This window comes from Lathyrus oleraceus, chromosome 3, assembly GCF_024323335.1.
Source record: "Lathyrus oleraceus cultivar Zhongwan6 chromosome 3, CAAS_Psat_ZW6_1.0, whole genome shotgun sequence".
Lineage (NCBI taxonomy): Eukaryota > Viridiplantae > Streptophyta > Magnoliopsida > Fabales > Fabaceae > Lathyrus > Lathyrus oleraceus.
This window is the reverse complement of record NC_066581.1, coordinates 141,406,813-141,424,185: the sequence shown is the minus strand read 5'-3', so window position 1 is coordinate 141,424,185 and position 17,373 is coordinate 141,406,813. Positions and strand designations below refer to the sequence as shown.

Below are 17,373 nucleotides of genomic sequence, written 5' to 3'. Positions count from 1 at the left end.
AAAATGTACATTTTAATCTTTTTCAGGTCTAGAAAGAAACCCCAAGAGGGGAAAGAACAATTCCCCTAAATAATTAACCTGACTTAAGGTTAGGGCCGGATTTGGCCTGCTCCACGTTTAGTTCTATTATTGTTTGTTAACTTTAAAATGAAACTATGTATTAAATTTTATATGTATCTACCAATCTGACAACGGATTCAATTATTATTCAACACATTCTATTCTTCTAAGATAACTGAAAATTTCAAATGAAGTTGACAAAAATGGACCATATAAATAGTGATAAAGAGAGATCATGCATAGTACTAATATTGTGAGCTGGAAGACCCCACTTCAACCACCTATTGTTGATAAATATATACATCTATACACAAACCAACAATAAATAGATAAAATAATGTGTTGTTAGCATTGATCATTTTCTCTCTCTCTCAAGCCCTACAAAATGCTAAGATAAACAACAGGACCAGAATCAATTATTAGTAAAAAAAAACAAATTTGTACTTATATTACATTAAGAATCAGGAGCTTTAAATTTCAGTTTATGGTGAACAAAAAACAAAGAAAGTGGACTCATTTTCTGTCACAAGATCATCATAAACCAAATTTCTTCCCCTCAGTGTAAATGATAGAGAATGTAAATAAAAATACAAATAGATGAATATATGGTAAGTAAAACAATTTTCACCCCAAATCAAAAGCCTACATAAAATGTTAGGATACACATAAAAATAGGACAAATAAATAAATTTAAAGAACACTCAATGTAAATGAACTTTTGTTTTTATTTTCTTCACTGATATATCTTCAATCCTACTTTAATGATTTCAATCCTTTCACTCTGATTATTATTTAATCAACTGGCCACACCATTGTCCACACTGACCTCTGCATTTACGGCGATTTCTACCTTTGGTGGACCTGAATGACGCCTTGGCCTGGCGGGTGAAGCCGGGAAAGAAAGACGCTTCTTTGCGGTCCCAAAGGACCCCTTCTCTTGTTTGCCGTTTTCTTTAGCTAATGGACTCTGACTTTGTGTCCTAGACCTAGCTTTCGCAGATTGAGTCGGCACCATATAGCTCGGAACTGATGGAGAGCTAGCAAGACTCTCGTCATCCCTAACTGATGATCCGGCGATAGAGTGTCTACGGAACCGATCTGACTGTACGCTGGCCATGCTTTTGGAGTCTTCTTCCATAACCCAGCTTCCCTTTGGACTTGCCTTCTTCAGTTTCCTCGCAACTGCTGCAGAAGCTGGCTTAGGTGTTGTTGAATTTGACTGAAAGCTCGGCGAGCCTGGAATTTGGCTGGCTGCGGGAGAATGTATTTCGGAATTCAGCTGGAAACGGGCAAATGATTTGCTGATTTCTCCACCTGTAATACTGCGACTCGAACTTTTAACAGATGAATGGTCATTCAGTTCTTTATCCATTAGGCCACGGCTCTCCCAAGGCCGCGCAGCCATCCATCGTTCAAGCCAGCTCCAGCCCCACGTAGGATTGGTTGGATCCACGAACATTGGATTCATAGGTCTAGACGAGCTCTTCCCGTTTTGCTGTCATAGTATTACACTTGCAGTTGTAAATCAAATCATAGGCAGATATTTCTATTCGTTCAATAATATAGTTACACGTGTTCGGTTAGTGAGAATATTTTCTATTTTCATTTCATGTTTCTAAATATAGTTACAAAAACTCATCATTTTCATTTATTGCTTCTAAATATTAGTATAGGAAAGAGTACTTTCCCCCTTGTTTTCATTCTCTTCTATATAGAACTTCAAGAATAGGAAACCAAATAACAAAAAAGTGTAAATTTTGTAATTATTAGAAAAAAGAAGAAATTTTAAAATATTCTCAAACTAAGCAAACTTTCAGTATAAATGATAGACATCTTAACCGTTGATGTGAAAATCGCCAGTTGACATTTTAACATATCTATAATTTGGTATGCAATATCAATAGTTGATTTTTTTTTCATTAATGGTTGACATGTCTTACATTACTCTCGAATGAGAATTACTCGATTTAGATTAGGTCCAGTATATTATACAGCATATATGAAAGCTTGGATTCTCATTTTTTAATTCTTGAAATTATGTGATATTCCGTTTCATCTAAACTTTTTCATCTATTTCCTCAGATATCTAAGTTAACAAGAGAATTAGAAAACCTGATGAGTGAATGCATAAGCCATTGCTCTTTCTCTTCTCATAGTAGCCTCGTACTTGCTCATTAATTTGGCTTCAATTTGTTCTTTTGATTGTAGGCTATCATCCCATTCTTCTCCAATCTATCATCAAGATTTGGAACAAGTTAAAACCGTTACAAACACAGTCAAATACGCGTTGGCACAATGTCGAGATTATTATCCTTTCAAAAAAATAAAATTAAGGAAAAGCAACACATACCCGCAGGGTCTCGAGCTCTCTTACATGCTTTTGTAAGAGCTGTCTTTGCAAAGCCTGATTCTCCTCTAACATTCTGACCCTCCTGGAACGAATCTGAGATTGCACACGAGCTAACGTCTGCATTGAGCGGAGCGTACTCATGGCTTGGCGTTTTACAATCGGCCCTTCCATCAATGTTTTCAATCTGACCAACCCTCTTAAAGCCCGCAACGCTCTTCGTGCCTAAATGATTTTAAAAGAAAGTTTAGTTCGAAATGTATTTCAAATAAATAATTTTCTTTTGCAGGAATTTCAAAATGACAAAAAGATTACAACGCATACCAAGTATCCACGAAAAGCTGTTTGAATCTTGATTGCCGCCACTTCATCTTTTGGTTTACCAGCATAACGAGCAACCACGGAAACTTCATTCCTAACAACTGGTGCCGGAACAGAAGGACCGGGTTCCTGACTAACCACGGCAGTTGTAATTTCAGGAACATGATAGTGATTGTTTTGGTTTTCAATATCAGGTAATTTAACATCTTCCGGTGGAGGAAGCGGCGGTGCCGTATCTTCTACGGAAGGGTCCGAAGTCTGCAGTTTTTGCTTCCCAAACCATTTCTTCTTTGATTTACTTGATTTCTACAACAACAAAAAATTGTAAAATTATAAGAAAAATCACAGAAAAAATTGAGCTAAATTTTATATAATTTTTGGTCTTTTGTTACCTTTGAATCAGGGCTGAGAGCTTTCTTCACTGTAGAAAACCAATTTCCCTTTTTCCCCATTCTCTTCTTGGCATTCCTTAATTTGATCCTTTATTTCATAAAAAGAAAGAAAAAATTGAAGATCTGAAATCTAACTATCTAAATCTTTTTAAAAAATTAAAAAAAATAAAATTAGCTTATATATAATTAATATACTAGCGAAATCGACACCGAAAAGGAAATAATCTGTACTGAAACAGAAACATCCAAAATAAATCATTCTTTGTTGCAGAAATGAACAATAATCAGGAAATACAGTAAAACAAATTTACACAGTTTTATGCTAACAAGTAATAAGCCATTGAAACTGGTTGAAACTCCTAATCCTTCCCCAGTTTCAATCAAATCACTATTAATTAAATAATTAATTAATTAATTCTATATAATAAATACCCCATAAACTGGAGGAAAAAAAAAGCACATTTGGAAAATAAAAGAAGAAGTAAACAAGGGCTTTCCAAATAAGAAAATAATAAATTCATCTTCAGTTTCACATTTTCACACAAAAAAATGCAATTCAACCGGTTAAATTTCACAAAAGAGTGGGAAAATTCAAATAATAGCAACAAATTATACATACATTAGAAAATTGAGGGTTCAATCCAATCGAAAAGGAATAATAATAATACCTGAAGTGAAAGATCTGAAGAAAAAGAGTGAAAGTTGAAGATCAGAGTAGAATTGAACCAACCAAACAACACCTTTCTCTCTCTCTGTAAAGATGGGGAAAAAATTCAGATCTTGCCAAATGACAAAGAGAAGAGAGTTCGTTTTTGTTTGAATAATAAGAACAGCTGTTTCTGCTAATATTGTGATATTACCACTTCAGTGGGTCCCACTGGACCCCACTAGTTGTTTTACTTGTTCAAAGTTATTAATCCTAGATTAACGGTGTCACTAATCATGATTATGGTGTGGTTGATGTTTGATCAATTTTTCTCTAATATTAGAAACTAGATCAAGTAATATAGTCTAATATTTTATAATGCAATTCACAAAAAGAATTGTTTTATTTAATCTATTAATTATAGAGGGAGCCATTTTAAAGAAAAAGTCATGTCATTCAGTTTTTTTTGGTAATTTTATTTATCCTTTTACTTCTTTTAATACAATTATTTACTTGATATTATTTTGGTCTATACCTTTTTCCTATCGATTGAAAGTCTAATCTATTTAATTGAAGACAGTGTGATTTGTTCCAGTTTAATTAATATGAAATTACGTGAATTTAATATATTTCAACTTTTTATTTTGTTTCATGACACGTTTAATAAATTAAGCCTTGTATAGATAATGTTTTTTTAAGAGTAAATAATATATTTTCGAAACTTAGAAAAAGTAGTAAACAACACCTCATAAGTTTTTTTTACAATACATTATAGTCAAATTAAGCTATAGCCTGCAGTAAAAGCATTTTTATGAAGAAAAGACAATAAAGCAAACGCATTTAGGGAAATCACAAACACGTGTTTTAAGGTGTTTTTTTAGAAATTAAAAGAGTCAATTTCTGAATAAGAATTTTATATTAATTACTTTGACAAGTATTGAGTTCTATTTTCAAAAAAAAAGAATTTATTAATAATATTCTATTTGTCAGCATAATATTTTAAATAATAAATGTTATATGTTGATTCCATTTTTTATTAAAACCCAAGCTCAATGGATTTTGAAATGTGTATTGACAACTATGCTCTAAAAATTAAGATAATTAAAATCGGATAGGAGATTGAATCAAATGTACGTATGAGGTTAAAATTTAAAGGTTTGATCCGAATTGAATCGAATTAGATTGGTTATACAACAACAATTAAACCTTATTTAACTAAATGAGTTAGATTGGTTTATACAACAACAATAATTAATCGAGTTAGATATTTCTTAATGATTTCTTTTATAGTCTTTCGAGTTCTTCCTCTTCCTCTAATTGTATGACTTCTCTTCATCTAATTTACTCTTCTTACCACAAGATCTACATGTCTTCTCTCTACATGCTCAAATTACCTAATTTTATTTTTCATCATCTTCTCTACTATAGGTGTTACCCTAACAAGTAAAAACCTCTCTAATATATTCATTTATAAGCATGTCCTTTCTAGTCTTACCACACATCCAACACAACATCATCATTTCTACTACACTTATTTTATTCTCGTGTTGATTCTAAAGCGTCCAACATTATGTCCTGTCCAATATCGTAGGTCTTACTGCAATCCAATAAAATTTTCCCTTTAGTTTGAGCGGTACCTTTATATCACATGATTTTGATGATTTACAAATAATATATAACATACTAATAAAAAATTATAACATTGAAATAATATATGTTCGGGAATCATAAATGAAAGGATGAATGGTGGTGATGACGAATCGTAGCTTCTGACGCGGTGGAATATGGGAGATCTACAATGTTAGCACTCCAACGCTCAAGTCAGGATACGAGGAAGAATAGTGAAATAAAATTGAATTTAAAACTTGTTATCTCAATTTGTTGCTAATATATATATATATATATATATATATATATATATATATATATATATATATATATATATATATATATATATATATATGAGTCAGGATCCGTTGACATCTAGTCTAAAAGACTTACATCAAATCTCAATTGTTAATAGGATTAAATGAAACAGTCATATTGAATGAAAAAAAATACATGGTCATTTTTTCCCTAAAAAAATTGGCTACTTATACGACTGTTTGATTTATTCATATTAACGGTTGAGATTTAGTGTAAGACTTTTAGACTTACATCTGGTGTCAACAGATCATGATTCTCTCTCTCTCTCTCTCTCTCTCTCTATATATATATATATATATATATATATATATATATATATATATATATATATATATATATATAACTAGTTATTTGCTTGTCGCCATTTGCGAGGAGCCGTTGGATGTATCGTATAGTTAGGATCTATTGGGATTATAAAGATGACAATTTTCGTGTATTGGGAAGATTCTGGAAGAAGTGAGACTTCTTCCTGGTATTTGACTGAGGTAGATCTGATCGGCCTAGAAAGATTCATGGTTTATCTTGTCAATCCAAAATAGTTGCCCCTAAGCCCTTGCTGATGTTAAAAGGAGGCGAGGGTTTGATATTTCAGTCCTGGATGTCGATCACCCTTTAATCACTTTTAAAATGGATGAAAAATAAATCTTCTAGTTCTTAAGAAATAATGCATTTAATGTAACATACTTCATGCGTCTTTTCATATATATCATCATTACGATTTTGGAAATCGAAACTCTTTGAATGTCATGTTTGGGTGATTTGACATATTTGGGAAACCTTTTGTATTCCATGTGAAGACAAGCTTTCGATTAAATGATGTTTTGATAAAGATAAATTTATTCAAAGAAGGAAAAGATATCTCAAGATTGAATAAGCCTCAAGTTAAGGATTAATCATGTTCAAAGTGATGAATTTCTAGTTATTTGATCATATTTTAAGGTACAATAAACAATTGATTTATGTATAAGCTTTAGGGGCTCACAACCTTTCATATAAACCCTTCTTAAATTTCCATATCATATATGCAGAATTTTTATTCAAGGCATATCTTTAAAATGTCAAAAAGTCAATTTTATTAATGGTACAATCGATTGAACGGGAAGTGCAATTGATTGCATGTAGCTACTGACTTTCAAAGTTGGTTATTCAATCATGAGCCAATCGATTGTCTTCTTAAAGAAATCGATTGTATGCTCACATTTTTGCCTTAGTTTTTGACCCCACAATCGATTGAGCATCCCCCATAATCGATTTCTTAGTGTAAATTTTTCATATTTTTTGAACGTTGCAATGGAACAATCGATTGCTCCATATATGCAATTGATTGCTTCCTGAAGCTTTGTGAAAAATATGAAACGTCATAATGTCTCTTCATTTCACTTATTCATGAAGCATTTTCCAAATCATTGCAACTAATCATGAATATTTTGTGGATGCAACTTCCGTTAGATGTGTTTTGTATGATGTCAAAACTAGGATGCTTTAGCGTTATATTGGACGGTATCCTTTGATTCTCTAGGTGCATGTTAGCATTAGGAAGCATAAAAGTATTTGTAAACAACTTGGAAAAGGTATCATACATGAAAAATCAATTTTTGTGAAAAATAACATTATAGGTCAACATATGGAAAAAAATTCTTGGCTATAGGTCAGCATATGCATTCTATATGTTGACACATATGCGGTAGTATTAAAGTATGTAGCTTATGTATCATGTGCCGACTCTTCAGGTCGACACATAGGGAGCGCATAACAGTCATAGGTCGACACATGACTTTAGACAGGTCGACCTATGCATCGAACAAGTCGCATATGACTTTTATAGGTCAACCTATCTGATGTATTTTTTTAAAAAATCATATTTTTCTCAAGTCATTTGCATTCCTTTTTTCCCTAAATCACCCATGCATATAAATACTCCATACATGCATTATTTTCTAGTAAGGTTTCTAGAGTGAGTAAAACCTACATGAATCCAGGATTTCAAAGCATTCTCATCATCTTCAACTTCATCTATGAATACATACAAACAAACCACACTTAATCATTTTTTGATTGGTTGCCATCTAGATTAGGGTTGATAACATCCAATTAGGTTTGTTGTACCGAAAATATTGGATTGAGAACTTTGAGAGATTCAAATCAGAAAACCGAGTTGGGGTTTTCCTTCAAGATCGTTTAGGGTTTGAAGGTTTTGGACAAGATCATGCAATTTGGATCTGATCGAGTGAAAGTCTTGGGACAAGGGGTGCATTGTAAGGGAGTAGCGTGAGACGGTGGATCGTGTTGGAAAATCTTGGGTTTCAACAAGTGTGCGCTTAAGATTAATTCAACCAGGTGAAAGCCTTAGGACAATGAGTGCCTTTCAAGGAAGTAGCAAAAACATGTGAATTGAAGTGACATTATTGGTTACTTTATGAATCTTTGATCAAGGGTTTTGGATGTGGTAGAGTCAACATCAAACTTAGGGTTTGTAGAAGTTCGATTTCTTCATCTCTTGTATACACACGTTTTGCAAAGTAAGATTTATTAAAATATCTCAATTCAAATTTAAATTAAGGGCAGATGTACCCATAGTGAGGTCGATTGTGGAACTACCTAAACAAATCCTCGTGTACTCTCTCTCTCTCTCTCTCTCTCTCTCTCTCTCTCTCCCTCTCTCTCTCTCTCTCTTTATTGTATGGTTTACAAATTGTCGATTGCTTCAATCATTTGATCAATATTGTTTGGATCGTAATTTTGAATGTGTTTTGAAATTTGTGTTGTTGTGTAGATCATAAACCATTTAATTGTGATTGTATTTCTAAGAACAACAAACCCTACATAACGTTCCAAACATTATTGATTGCACACTAAGTGTTTGACAAATTGCTTGACTTAATTTTTTATGTGTTTTGATCATTGGAGATATACTTTTCCTATTGTATTGTATTCAATTAATTGTGGTTAGTTGTTGTTGATTGCGTATGGCTTATTATTGCATTGACACCTCTATGCATATTCAAGCTTTTTGATAGTAGATTCGGTTAGACGATTTTTGATCAAGGAAATTTTTGAAACTTGCTTCCGCGCTATAAAATTTTTCAAAACCAATCTTAGTTCAAATTTTAACTTGTAACTTATTCACCCCCTCTAGATCTTGGTCTATCGTCTAACAAGTGGTATCACGAGCTCTGTTTTATTATCTACTTAAGATTTGCTTATTAGATAATGGCTACCGTGTAACACCTTAAACTTTTCCCGCGTAAATTTAAAACATTTATCAGAGTAAAACAAATCAACATTCAATTTAAGATGCTACACTACAACATACAATCAACTTGCTCAATTAAAAAGACATGTAACACTTTACAGTTATAAAAATAGTAGTAATAACCACATGTCTGAAGGTTAACTTTTATCAAATCGTAGCGGAATAACAATAACAAACAATTAACTCAACATATCCAACATCAACATAACATGTCATATAAGAAATGTTAAAACATAAAGAAAGACACAACGTTCCAATTCCTCAGTGTTACACATCAGAGCAGAAGCCGACACAAAAATAAAATGGAAGACTTCATCTTCCACTCACATTCGAGCTCATATTGCGGATTATCTGCATGTTACCCACGTGGAGGAAACATTCAAATAGAATGGGTGAGGTATCATAATTATATAAAGGAATTCATGATAATAAGTGAGCATCAGATTACCACATGCACATCAATCATTCCACAACACAATTCCACATACTCCTCACAACGGCTATTAACACATAATAGCAACATAACAACCATCCAACATAATCACAACATAATCAACCATCCAACATAATAAAAAAGGCAACCAATGTACAATGCAATGTGACTCAATAACTCGACTCAATGCATGTGGTACCAATACGTGAACTCTCAGGTTCACCGATTAGATCATCACCTCCTAGGATCAAAGCAACCAATTCATTATCATCATCTTTGATAATGTCTCACTGATTTCATCACATCCGAAATCAGCTACTGGTCCAATCCACATAATGGGATTTGAGGCTCACCAACAACTGACCATTTGTCCAACAACATGAATGCATGCAATATATAATACATGCAACAACATCATCATGCACAATGACCCACCTCCATGGTTAATGTACACCGTCAATACTGACCATCATGCATCAAACACATGTCATACAGCTCAACAACATCAACATACAACATAATAAGCAACAACAATGCATTTTAGGTTATGTCACACCTCCACATTAACATTTCAATGCATATCAACACCATCACATATGAAAATATTCATTCTCAGGTACTGAAACCAATTTTAAATGACATTACACGCTCTCAGCTTTCCGACGCTTTGAATGACATTCGAATCGAACACTCGGAACAAAAATTATGAACTTTTAAAGTTTTTTTAAAAAATGCTCCCAGTATAACCGATTACACCAAAAACAATAACCAGTTACACTATATCTAGTAGCACAACTACACTGCCAACACATACCTGGTAATCGGTTACTCAAAAACTGGTAACCGATTACACTCTCAATTCCATCCCCTGCGTGGCCTCTGTTACACAGGGTAACAGGTTATCGAAAAACCTGTAACCGATTACACCCTTCAAATTTTACCCAGAAGCATATTTTTTAAGCAGTGTAACCGGTTACTTCAATTCTGGTAACCAATTACATTGTTGCATAAGCATTTTGCTACAAATTTTCCAAAATGAAAATCATCTAAAATTCATCCCAAAACCCCATTTTCTCACAAATCGTTTATACCACATTTTAACACGAAAATCATTTTTTCAAAGTTCAAAACCCCGACTTATTTATCCTGAAAACATTCATAACTCAATTCCAACTCTGACTCGAAACAACATCAATTCGTAAAACATTGACAACAAACAATCCAATCAAATTTCATGATTCTAACAACAACAATTCATCATTCACATAATTCAACAATTAACAATATCACCATGATCATGAACATAGAGAAGAAAACACAAAACCTACATCCCATAATCTACCCACCATCATCATGTTAACCCTTAGATAATCAAAACCACCCTTACCTTAGAGTTCCAAGCAATAAATTCTTTGGCCTTCAATAATGATGATTCTCCCCTTGAGCCCTATTCTATTTTTCCCCCTTTCTCATCTTCTTCTCTCCTTTTCCCAAATGTTACCTTCTATGTGTTTATGTGTTTCTATCCCAAATGCCTTTTCTATTTTTCTATTATCACTCTAATTATTTTATTAACTTATTATATTATCACTATTTTTAATAATAATAATAATAATAATAATAATAGTAATAATAATAATAATAATAATAATAATCCACTCAAATTAAATAATAACTAAATTAGTTAATTAGTTTATTCACCATACCACCATTTCTACAATTTTGCTTACACACTCCCCAACACCTTAATTTCTAAGACAACTACCTCGGACCAAGGGTACACAACACATCAAAACACCAATCAACATAACACAACCACAACTATCACATAATTAAATTCTGAAAAATAATTTAAATAAAATTGGGGCGTTACAACTCTCCCCAACTTAGAACATTTTCGCCCTAAAAAATTACCTGACGCGAACAACTCTAGATACGGATCTTGCATCTTGCCTTAGAACTCCTAAGCCATATTTCCTTCGGCAGTGCCTCCCCACACTACCTTCACGAGAGCTATCTTTTTGCCTCTCAACTGTTTCAGTTCTCGATCATCAATCCTTATAGGCTGAGCCTCAATTGTAAGGTTATCCCTCACCTGAATATCATCCATCAGAATCACATGAGACGGATCTGGAACATACTTCAGAAGTTGTGAAACATGGAACACATCATGTAGATTTGACAAATTTGGTGGCAAGGCCACTCTTTAAGCAATAGGTCTAACTCGTCCAAATACCTGATATGGACCAATAAATTAAGGAGTAAGCTTCCTCGACTTCAAAGCACGTCCTACACCGGTTACCATAATGACTCTCAAGAATACATGGTCTCCCTCTTGAAACTCAAGATCCTTTTTCCTCTTATCATGGTAGCTTTTCTGCCTACTCTGTGAAGCTTTCATCATCTCCCGAATCAGCTTCACCTTCTCAGTAGTCTGTTGGACAATCTCAGGTCCAAGCACTACACTTTCACCAAATTCGTGCCAACATAAAGGTGTTATGCACCTTCGACCATACAAGGCTTCAAAAGGTGCCATTCCAATACTAGAATGAAAACTGTTATTATACGTGAACTCAATCAATGACAAATGATCATCCCAATCACCTCTTTGCTCGAGAACACAAGCTCTTAATAATTCATCTAATGAATGAATGGTCCTCTCTGTCTGACCATCGGTCTACGGATGATAAGTTGAACTCAACCTCAGCTTTGAACCCAGAGCGTCTTGCAAACTATCCCAAAATCTGGAAGTGAACCTCAGACCTCTATCCGATACAATACTCAACAGAACTCCATGCAATTTCATAATCACACGGATCTATATCTCTGCCAACTTTTGCATAGAAAAACTAATGTTAATCAAAATAAAATGGGCCGACTTCATCAGTCTATCAACAATTACCCAAATGGCATTATGCCCTCTCGGAGTATTCGGCAACCCCGTCACAAAATCCATAGAAATGCTATCCCATTTACATTCTGGAATATCCAATAGTTGCATCAATCCTGCAAGTTTCTGATGTTCAACTTTTGATTACTGACAAGTCAAACAAGCATAAACAAGCTGAGCCACATCTCGCTTCATTCCAGACCACCAAAAGATCTTCTTCAGATCCTGATACATCTTAGTAGCTCCTGGATGAATATTCAAGCTACTTCAATTACTTTCTTCTAAAATCATCTTCTTCAACTCAGCTTCGTCAGGAATATAAATTTTGTCTCTGAACTTCAACACACCTTGTTCATCAGCTTTGAAATCATTACTTTCAGTCTGATTACTTCCAACCACCAAGTCCACCAAATTCACATCCAACTTCTGACTCTCTTTAATGTTATTTGTAAGTTTAAGGAGTGCCTTAGAGGGGGGGGGGGGGGGGGGGGTGAATGAGGCACTTAGACGATTTTACGGATTTCTTACGGTTTATGACTTTTACTTTCTTGAGATGCTTATGTGATGAAAAGCGGTAAAGTGCGGAAAGTAAAGAACACCACGATGTATAGTGGTTCCCCTCACAGATTGAGAGTACTCCACTCCCCTTTCAACATGAAAGAGAACTCACTATAATGTTAGATTCCTAGACAAGACACCTTAAGGCCTTTCTATCTAATTCTAACACACCAAGAACAATTCTCTTGGATTTACAATGTTTAAAGTCCAATCGAGACTCAATTTCTCACAAAAGGACCTCTTGCATCCACACACCGGATAACAAGGATAAAACCTTACAAACTTATTCTTAACAATCCTAAAAATAAGTTGTAATCAAGAAATACAATTCTGAATTTTTTGTAGAAGATGAAATAGTTGGAATTATGAAGTATATCAATTTATCAATTGATCTTCTCCTTTGTAACACTTAATTCTCACAATAGTTATACAAGTGTTCTTTGTATGAGATGAAACTATGATGCTTAAAAATAAAGTTTATGCAAGGTTTCACTCTTATGAAAATTTGGAAGAACACTTAAAAATGTTTGAAAGAATGTGTGTAATTGATTTGAAATTTTTGCAAGGAGGTGAATTAGAAATCTGAAAAAATGATGTATATATATATTGTCTAAACACCTCCTCAAATGGATGCAATTACCCAAAGGATGCCATGGTTCATGGTAAAGAAAATAGAAAAGTTTCCATGAAGAGATGCACTGATTTTTGCCTCTGGTTCAGTGGTAATCGATTACCTTGATATGGATAATCGGTTACTTGCTTCCAACGTGCAAAAATATTTGAAATTTTCCCAGAGTAATCGATTACCTTAAAATGGATAATCGGTTACTTGCAACCAACGTGCAAAAAATATTTAAATTTTACACAGAGTAATCGGTTACCATAAAATGGATAATCGATTACTTGTCACATATTTGAAAAATAGTTAAAAGAATGAAGTGTTATGATTTCTTTGATGCATAAAAATGCTTTCAATGATTATGGCATGAGTGAGACATGTTTTGAACACTTGTATAAATATCTAGAGGTCAAGTGTTATACCTATCCATTTGAAAGACGATTCTTCATGAGTTTCATCGAGACTTGATCATATAGTTGAAAACTTCCTTCATGAGCTTGAATCTTGATCAATCCTTTTTGTTAATCAATCTTACACTTGTAGAGAAGTTTGTCGTCATCAAAACATTTGAGAAGTCATGTCTTCACAATCTCCCCCTTTTTGATGATGACAACCCAAAAAATGAAAGTTTGATCCAAACATGTTTCTCTAGCAAATGCTCCCCCTTAATTGATGCTCCCCCTTAATTTATGTTTTAAGGAGTCTTTTGGAATCTCCATTTTGTTAGAGAGAAACAGAAAACAAGGAAATAACACAATAACAATCTCTTCTCCCCCTTTGTCATTAACAAAAAGGGTGAAATAAGGAAATAAGTAACAACATGCAAACAACATACACCAAGCACCACATAACACAAAAGATAATGCAAACATAACATAAACCAACGGTTTTAGCATAGTCTTAAAATAAACTAAAAATGTATTAGCTTAAAACCATAAACTAGGGAAAAAAAGAAATGGCCAACTCAATCACTTTCCGACATATCGACTTCATCATCCTCTTCACCTTCTTCTTCACTTTCCTCATCACCTTATTCACTTGGGACATGTTAACGGTTCATAGAAAGGAAGAGTTTCCGAAGTGATTTGATTCCACATTGGGTGACCCTGTGATTATGATGCATGGTGGTCTCAATGGAACACATCTTGTTATAAAGCATAGCATTTGTGATATCACCTTCCGGAATTGGTGGAGGAGCGGAAGAAGCGACCGAATCCTTGTACCGAAACACTCCATTTGGTCCGATATTAATCCTGGTGTTCTTAGTTGCGGTAATCTCATTGATTTCACAATTTCTAACCGTCATAGGAGTCTTTGGTTCTCTTTGAAGCGGAACACCATGGAATTCCAAAATTCTTGAAACAATTCTACCATAAGGAAGTCCACCACTTAGGGATAATTGATGCTTCATGTGATGGTAAATGACATAAGCCCAATTGATCTTCATGTTCAGTTTCAAAGCTCTATTAAGTTGCAGTTCAAGTTCACTAACTTGGGCATGATTAAAATGTTTTGGAACTAAAACATAAGCAAGAACATAACGGAGCATCCTATAATTCACAGATAAGAGGTTAGCAAATTTCACCACCCTTGAGGATTCTGATTTCTGTCGGCTCATGAGGCTAGCCTGAGTGCCTCTAGAAATTGAAACAAAATATTCCAAACTATTATAATTGCTCTAGGCATCATTGTCGGATTCAGTTCCGTGACGGAATGCTTCACCTTCAGAAGGGATTTCCAGACAGTTTCCCAATTGATTCAGATCCATACAAATGTCAACATTCTTAACCTTAGCAATAAACACCAAATCACCAAAATCATCGATTCCAAACTTTATAGTGGTAAAGAAATCCCTTATCATATCAGGATAATAATCACCAATATCCGAAACTAACCTATCTACCCCTGAATTTTTCAGCAAAGTTTGAAAGGTAAAGCTATGAGAAGGAAAAGCTTGGAAGTTAACATATTTTACCCGCATGAGAGTTCGAGTCCGGACAGCATAACTCAACCTTCTGGATTTCATAGTGGCAGCATGTTGTTCTTCTGTATGATGAGAGGTTTCTTCATCCATTTTCTTCTTTCCTTTGTCTTGTCTTGGAGGTGCCATGGAAGCTTTGAGAGTTAGGGTTTTGGAAGGGTTTCCTGGATTCTAGCTGGGGAGTGAATATGGTGAGTTGATGGAGAGTGATAATGAGAGTGGGGTTTTATTTTTGCTTTGAATGGAGTTAGTAGAGTTAATGGAGGAGAAGGAAGATGGAAGAGTGAGATGAATGTGAAGGTTGGAAAGAGAGTACCAATGCTGAAGTGATTGACTTAAGCAAAAAGAACAAGAAAAAGCACTTAACACCAAAAGTAACAATAACTCACGTGTGGTAAAATTTCTTTTTTAAATTTCTGGAGGAAACAGTGGTAATCGATTACTCTAAAGAGGGTAATCGGTTACAAAGTTTAAAAAACGCGTGAGGAAGGCAAAAACATGCAGGGTAATCGATTACCCAATATGGAGTAATCGGTTACACAGATTAAAAATGCGTGAGGAAGGCAAAAACATGCAGGGTAATCGATTATCCAATATGGAGTAATCGGTTACACAGATTAAAAATGCGTGAGGAACGCAAAAGCAAAAAATTTCATATATATATTTTAAAGAGAAATTTCATAAAATAAAAAAATTAAAAATAAAAACTTGTGTACCTTGGCCTCATTATAAAATTATGGAAGATTTATATATCACCTTTATCCAAAATGCAAAGTTCTCTTCGAATCTTATAAAATGGTTCTTTTGCGAGTGGTTTTGTGAAAATGTCCGCCAGTTGATTATGAGTATCGACAAAGGTAACTTCAACATCGCCTTTAAGCACATGATCACGAAGGAAATGGTGTCGAATGTCTATGTGTTTGGTCCTTGAGTGCATGACCGGATTCTTTGTGATGTTAATCGCACTTGTGTTGTCACATCGGAGTGGTATGCATTCAAGATCGATTCCATAGTCACTTAATTGTTGCTTTAGCCAAAGATTTTGTGCACAACAACTTCCCGCTGCTATGTATTCTACTTCAGCCGTACTAAGAGCAACACACACTTGTTTCTTACATGACCATGAGACTAATGCATTACCAAGGATGTGACACGTTCCACTAGTATTTTTTCTATCTGTTTTATAACCTGCATAATCCGCGTCAGAATAACCAATTAACTTACAAACACTACCTTTAGGATACCATAAGCCAACGTTGGTTGTTCCTTTGAGATACTTCATGATTCTTTTGACCGCCGTGAGATGTGACTCCTTTGGATTTGCTTGGAAGCGAGCACATAAACACACGCTAAACATTATGTCAGGACGACTTGCCGTCAAATATAATAAAGAACCAATCATACCTCGATACTTTGTAATATCAATTGACACACCCGATTCGTCTTGATCAACATAGGTTCCGGAGCCCATTGGTGTTGACATTGGTTTACAACCATCCATTTCAAATCTCTTTAACAACTCTTTGCAATACTTTGATTGGTTGATAAAGATTTCGTCTTTTAGTTGCTTGATTTACAATCTAAGGAAGTAGTTCATTTTTCCCATCATAGACATTTCAAATTCACCTTGCATTATCAACGCAAATTCTTCACATAGTTCTTTGTTGGTTGAACTGAAGATTATGTCGTCTACGTAGACTTGAACAAGTAAGGTGTTCCCTTTTATCTTCTTGATAAATAAAGTCTTGTCTACTTTTCCTTTTTCAAAACCTTTTTCACATAGAAAATTACTTAGACGATCAAACCACGCCCTTGGTGCTTGTTTTAATCCATAGAGCGTTTTCTTCAATTTGTATACATGTGAAGGATGCTTGAAGTCTTCAAAGCCCGGGGGTTGTTTGACATAGACTTCTTTGTTGATGTAGTCGTTCAAGAAGGCGCTTTTGA

At 34.3% G+C, this 17,373-nt stretch overlaps 2 protein-coding genes across 2 annotated transcripts; both read right to left on the bottom strand.

Annotated features, from left to right (window-relative positions):
• Positions 1 to 597: 597 nt before the first annotated feature.
• On the bottom strand, positions 598 to 3,953 carry LOC127125841 (protein IQ-DOMAIN 2). The gene is made up of 6 exons (XM_051054678.1): positions 3,789 to 3,953; positions 3,121 to 3,208; positions 2,732 to 3,034; positions 2,411 to 2,632; positions 2,173 to 2,292; positions 598 to 1,555 (listed from the first exon to the last, which is right to left on the bottom strand). Exons 2-6 carry the CDS (start codon positions 3,178 to 3,180, stop codon positions 857 to 859), a joined length of 1,404 nt encoding a protein of 467 aa, XP_050910635.1. The 5' UTR covers positions 3,181 to 3,208; positions 3,789 to 3,953; the 3' UTR covers positions 598 to 856.
• A 7,388-nt stretch (positions 3,954 to 11,341) lies between these two features.
• LOC127130082 (uncharacterized) lies at positions 11,342 to 11,914 on the bottom strand. Its single transcript, XM_051059155.1, has 2 exons — positions 11,681 to 11,914; positions 11,342 to 11,518 (listed from the first exon to the last, which is right to left on the bottom strand). The coding sequence occupies exons 1-2, from the start codon at positions 11,912 to 11,914 to the stop codon at positions 11,342 to 11,344; spliced, it is 411 nt and encodes a 136-aa protein (XP_050915112.1).
• Between the last annotated feature and the right edge of the window lie 5,459 nt (positions 11,915 to 17,373).

Bases quoted from the DNA above. Each gene is read 5' to 3' on its own strand.
- LOC127125841 (XM_051054678.1), bottom strand. From the start codon at position 3,180: ATGGGGAAAAAGGGAAATTGGTTTTCTACAGTGAAGAAAGCTCTCAGC. The intron at 3,035-3,120 runs GTAACAAAAGAC...TTGTTGTTGTAG, and splicing joins CTCTCAGCCCTGATTCAAAG to AAATCAAGTAAATCAAAGAA. The intron at 2,633-2,731 runs GTATGCGTTGTA...AAAATCATTTAG, and splicing joins CAGCTTTTCGTGGATACTTG to GCACGAAGAGCGTTGCGGGC.
- LOC127130082 (XM_051059155.1), bottom strand. From the start codon at position 11,914: ATGGCACCTTTTGAAGCCTTGTATGGTCGAAGGTGCATAACACCTTTA. The intron at 11,519-11,680 runs GTAACCGGTGTA...CAACTTCTGAAG, and splicing joins TATTCTTGAGAGTCATTATG to TATGTTCCAGATCCGTCTCA.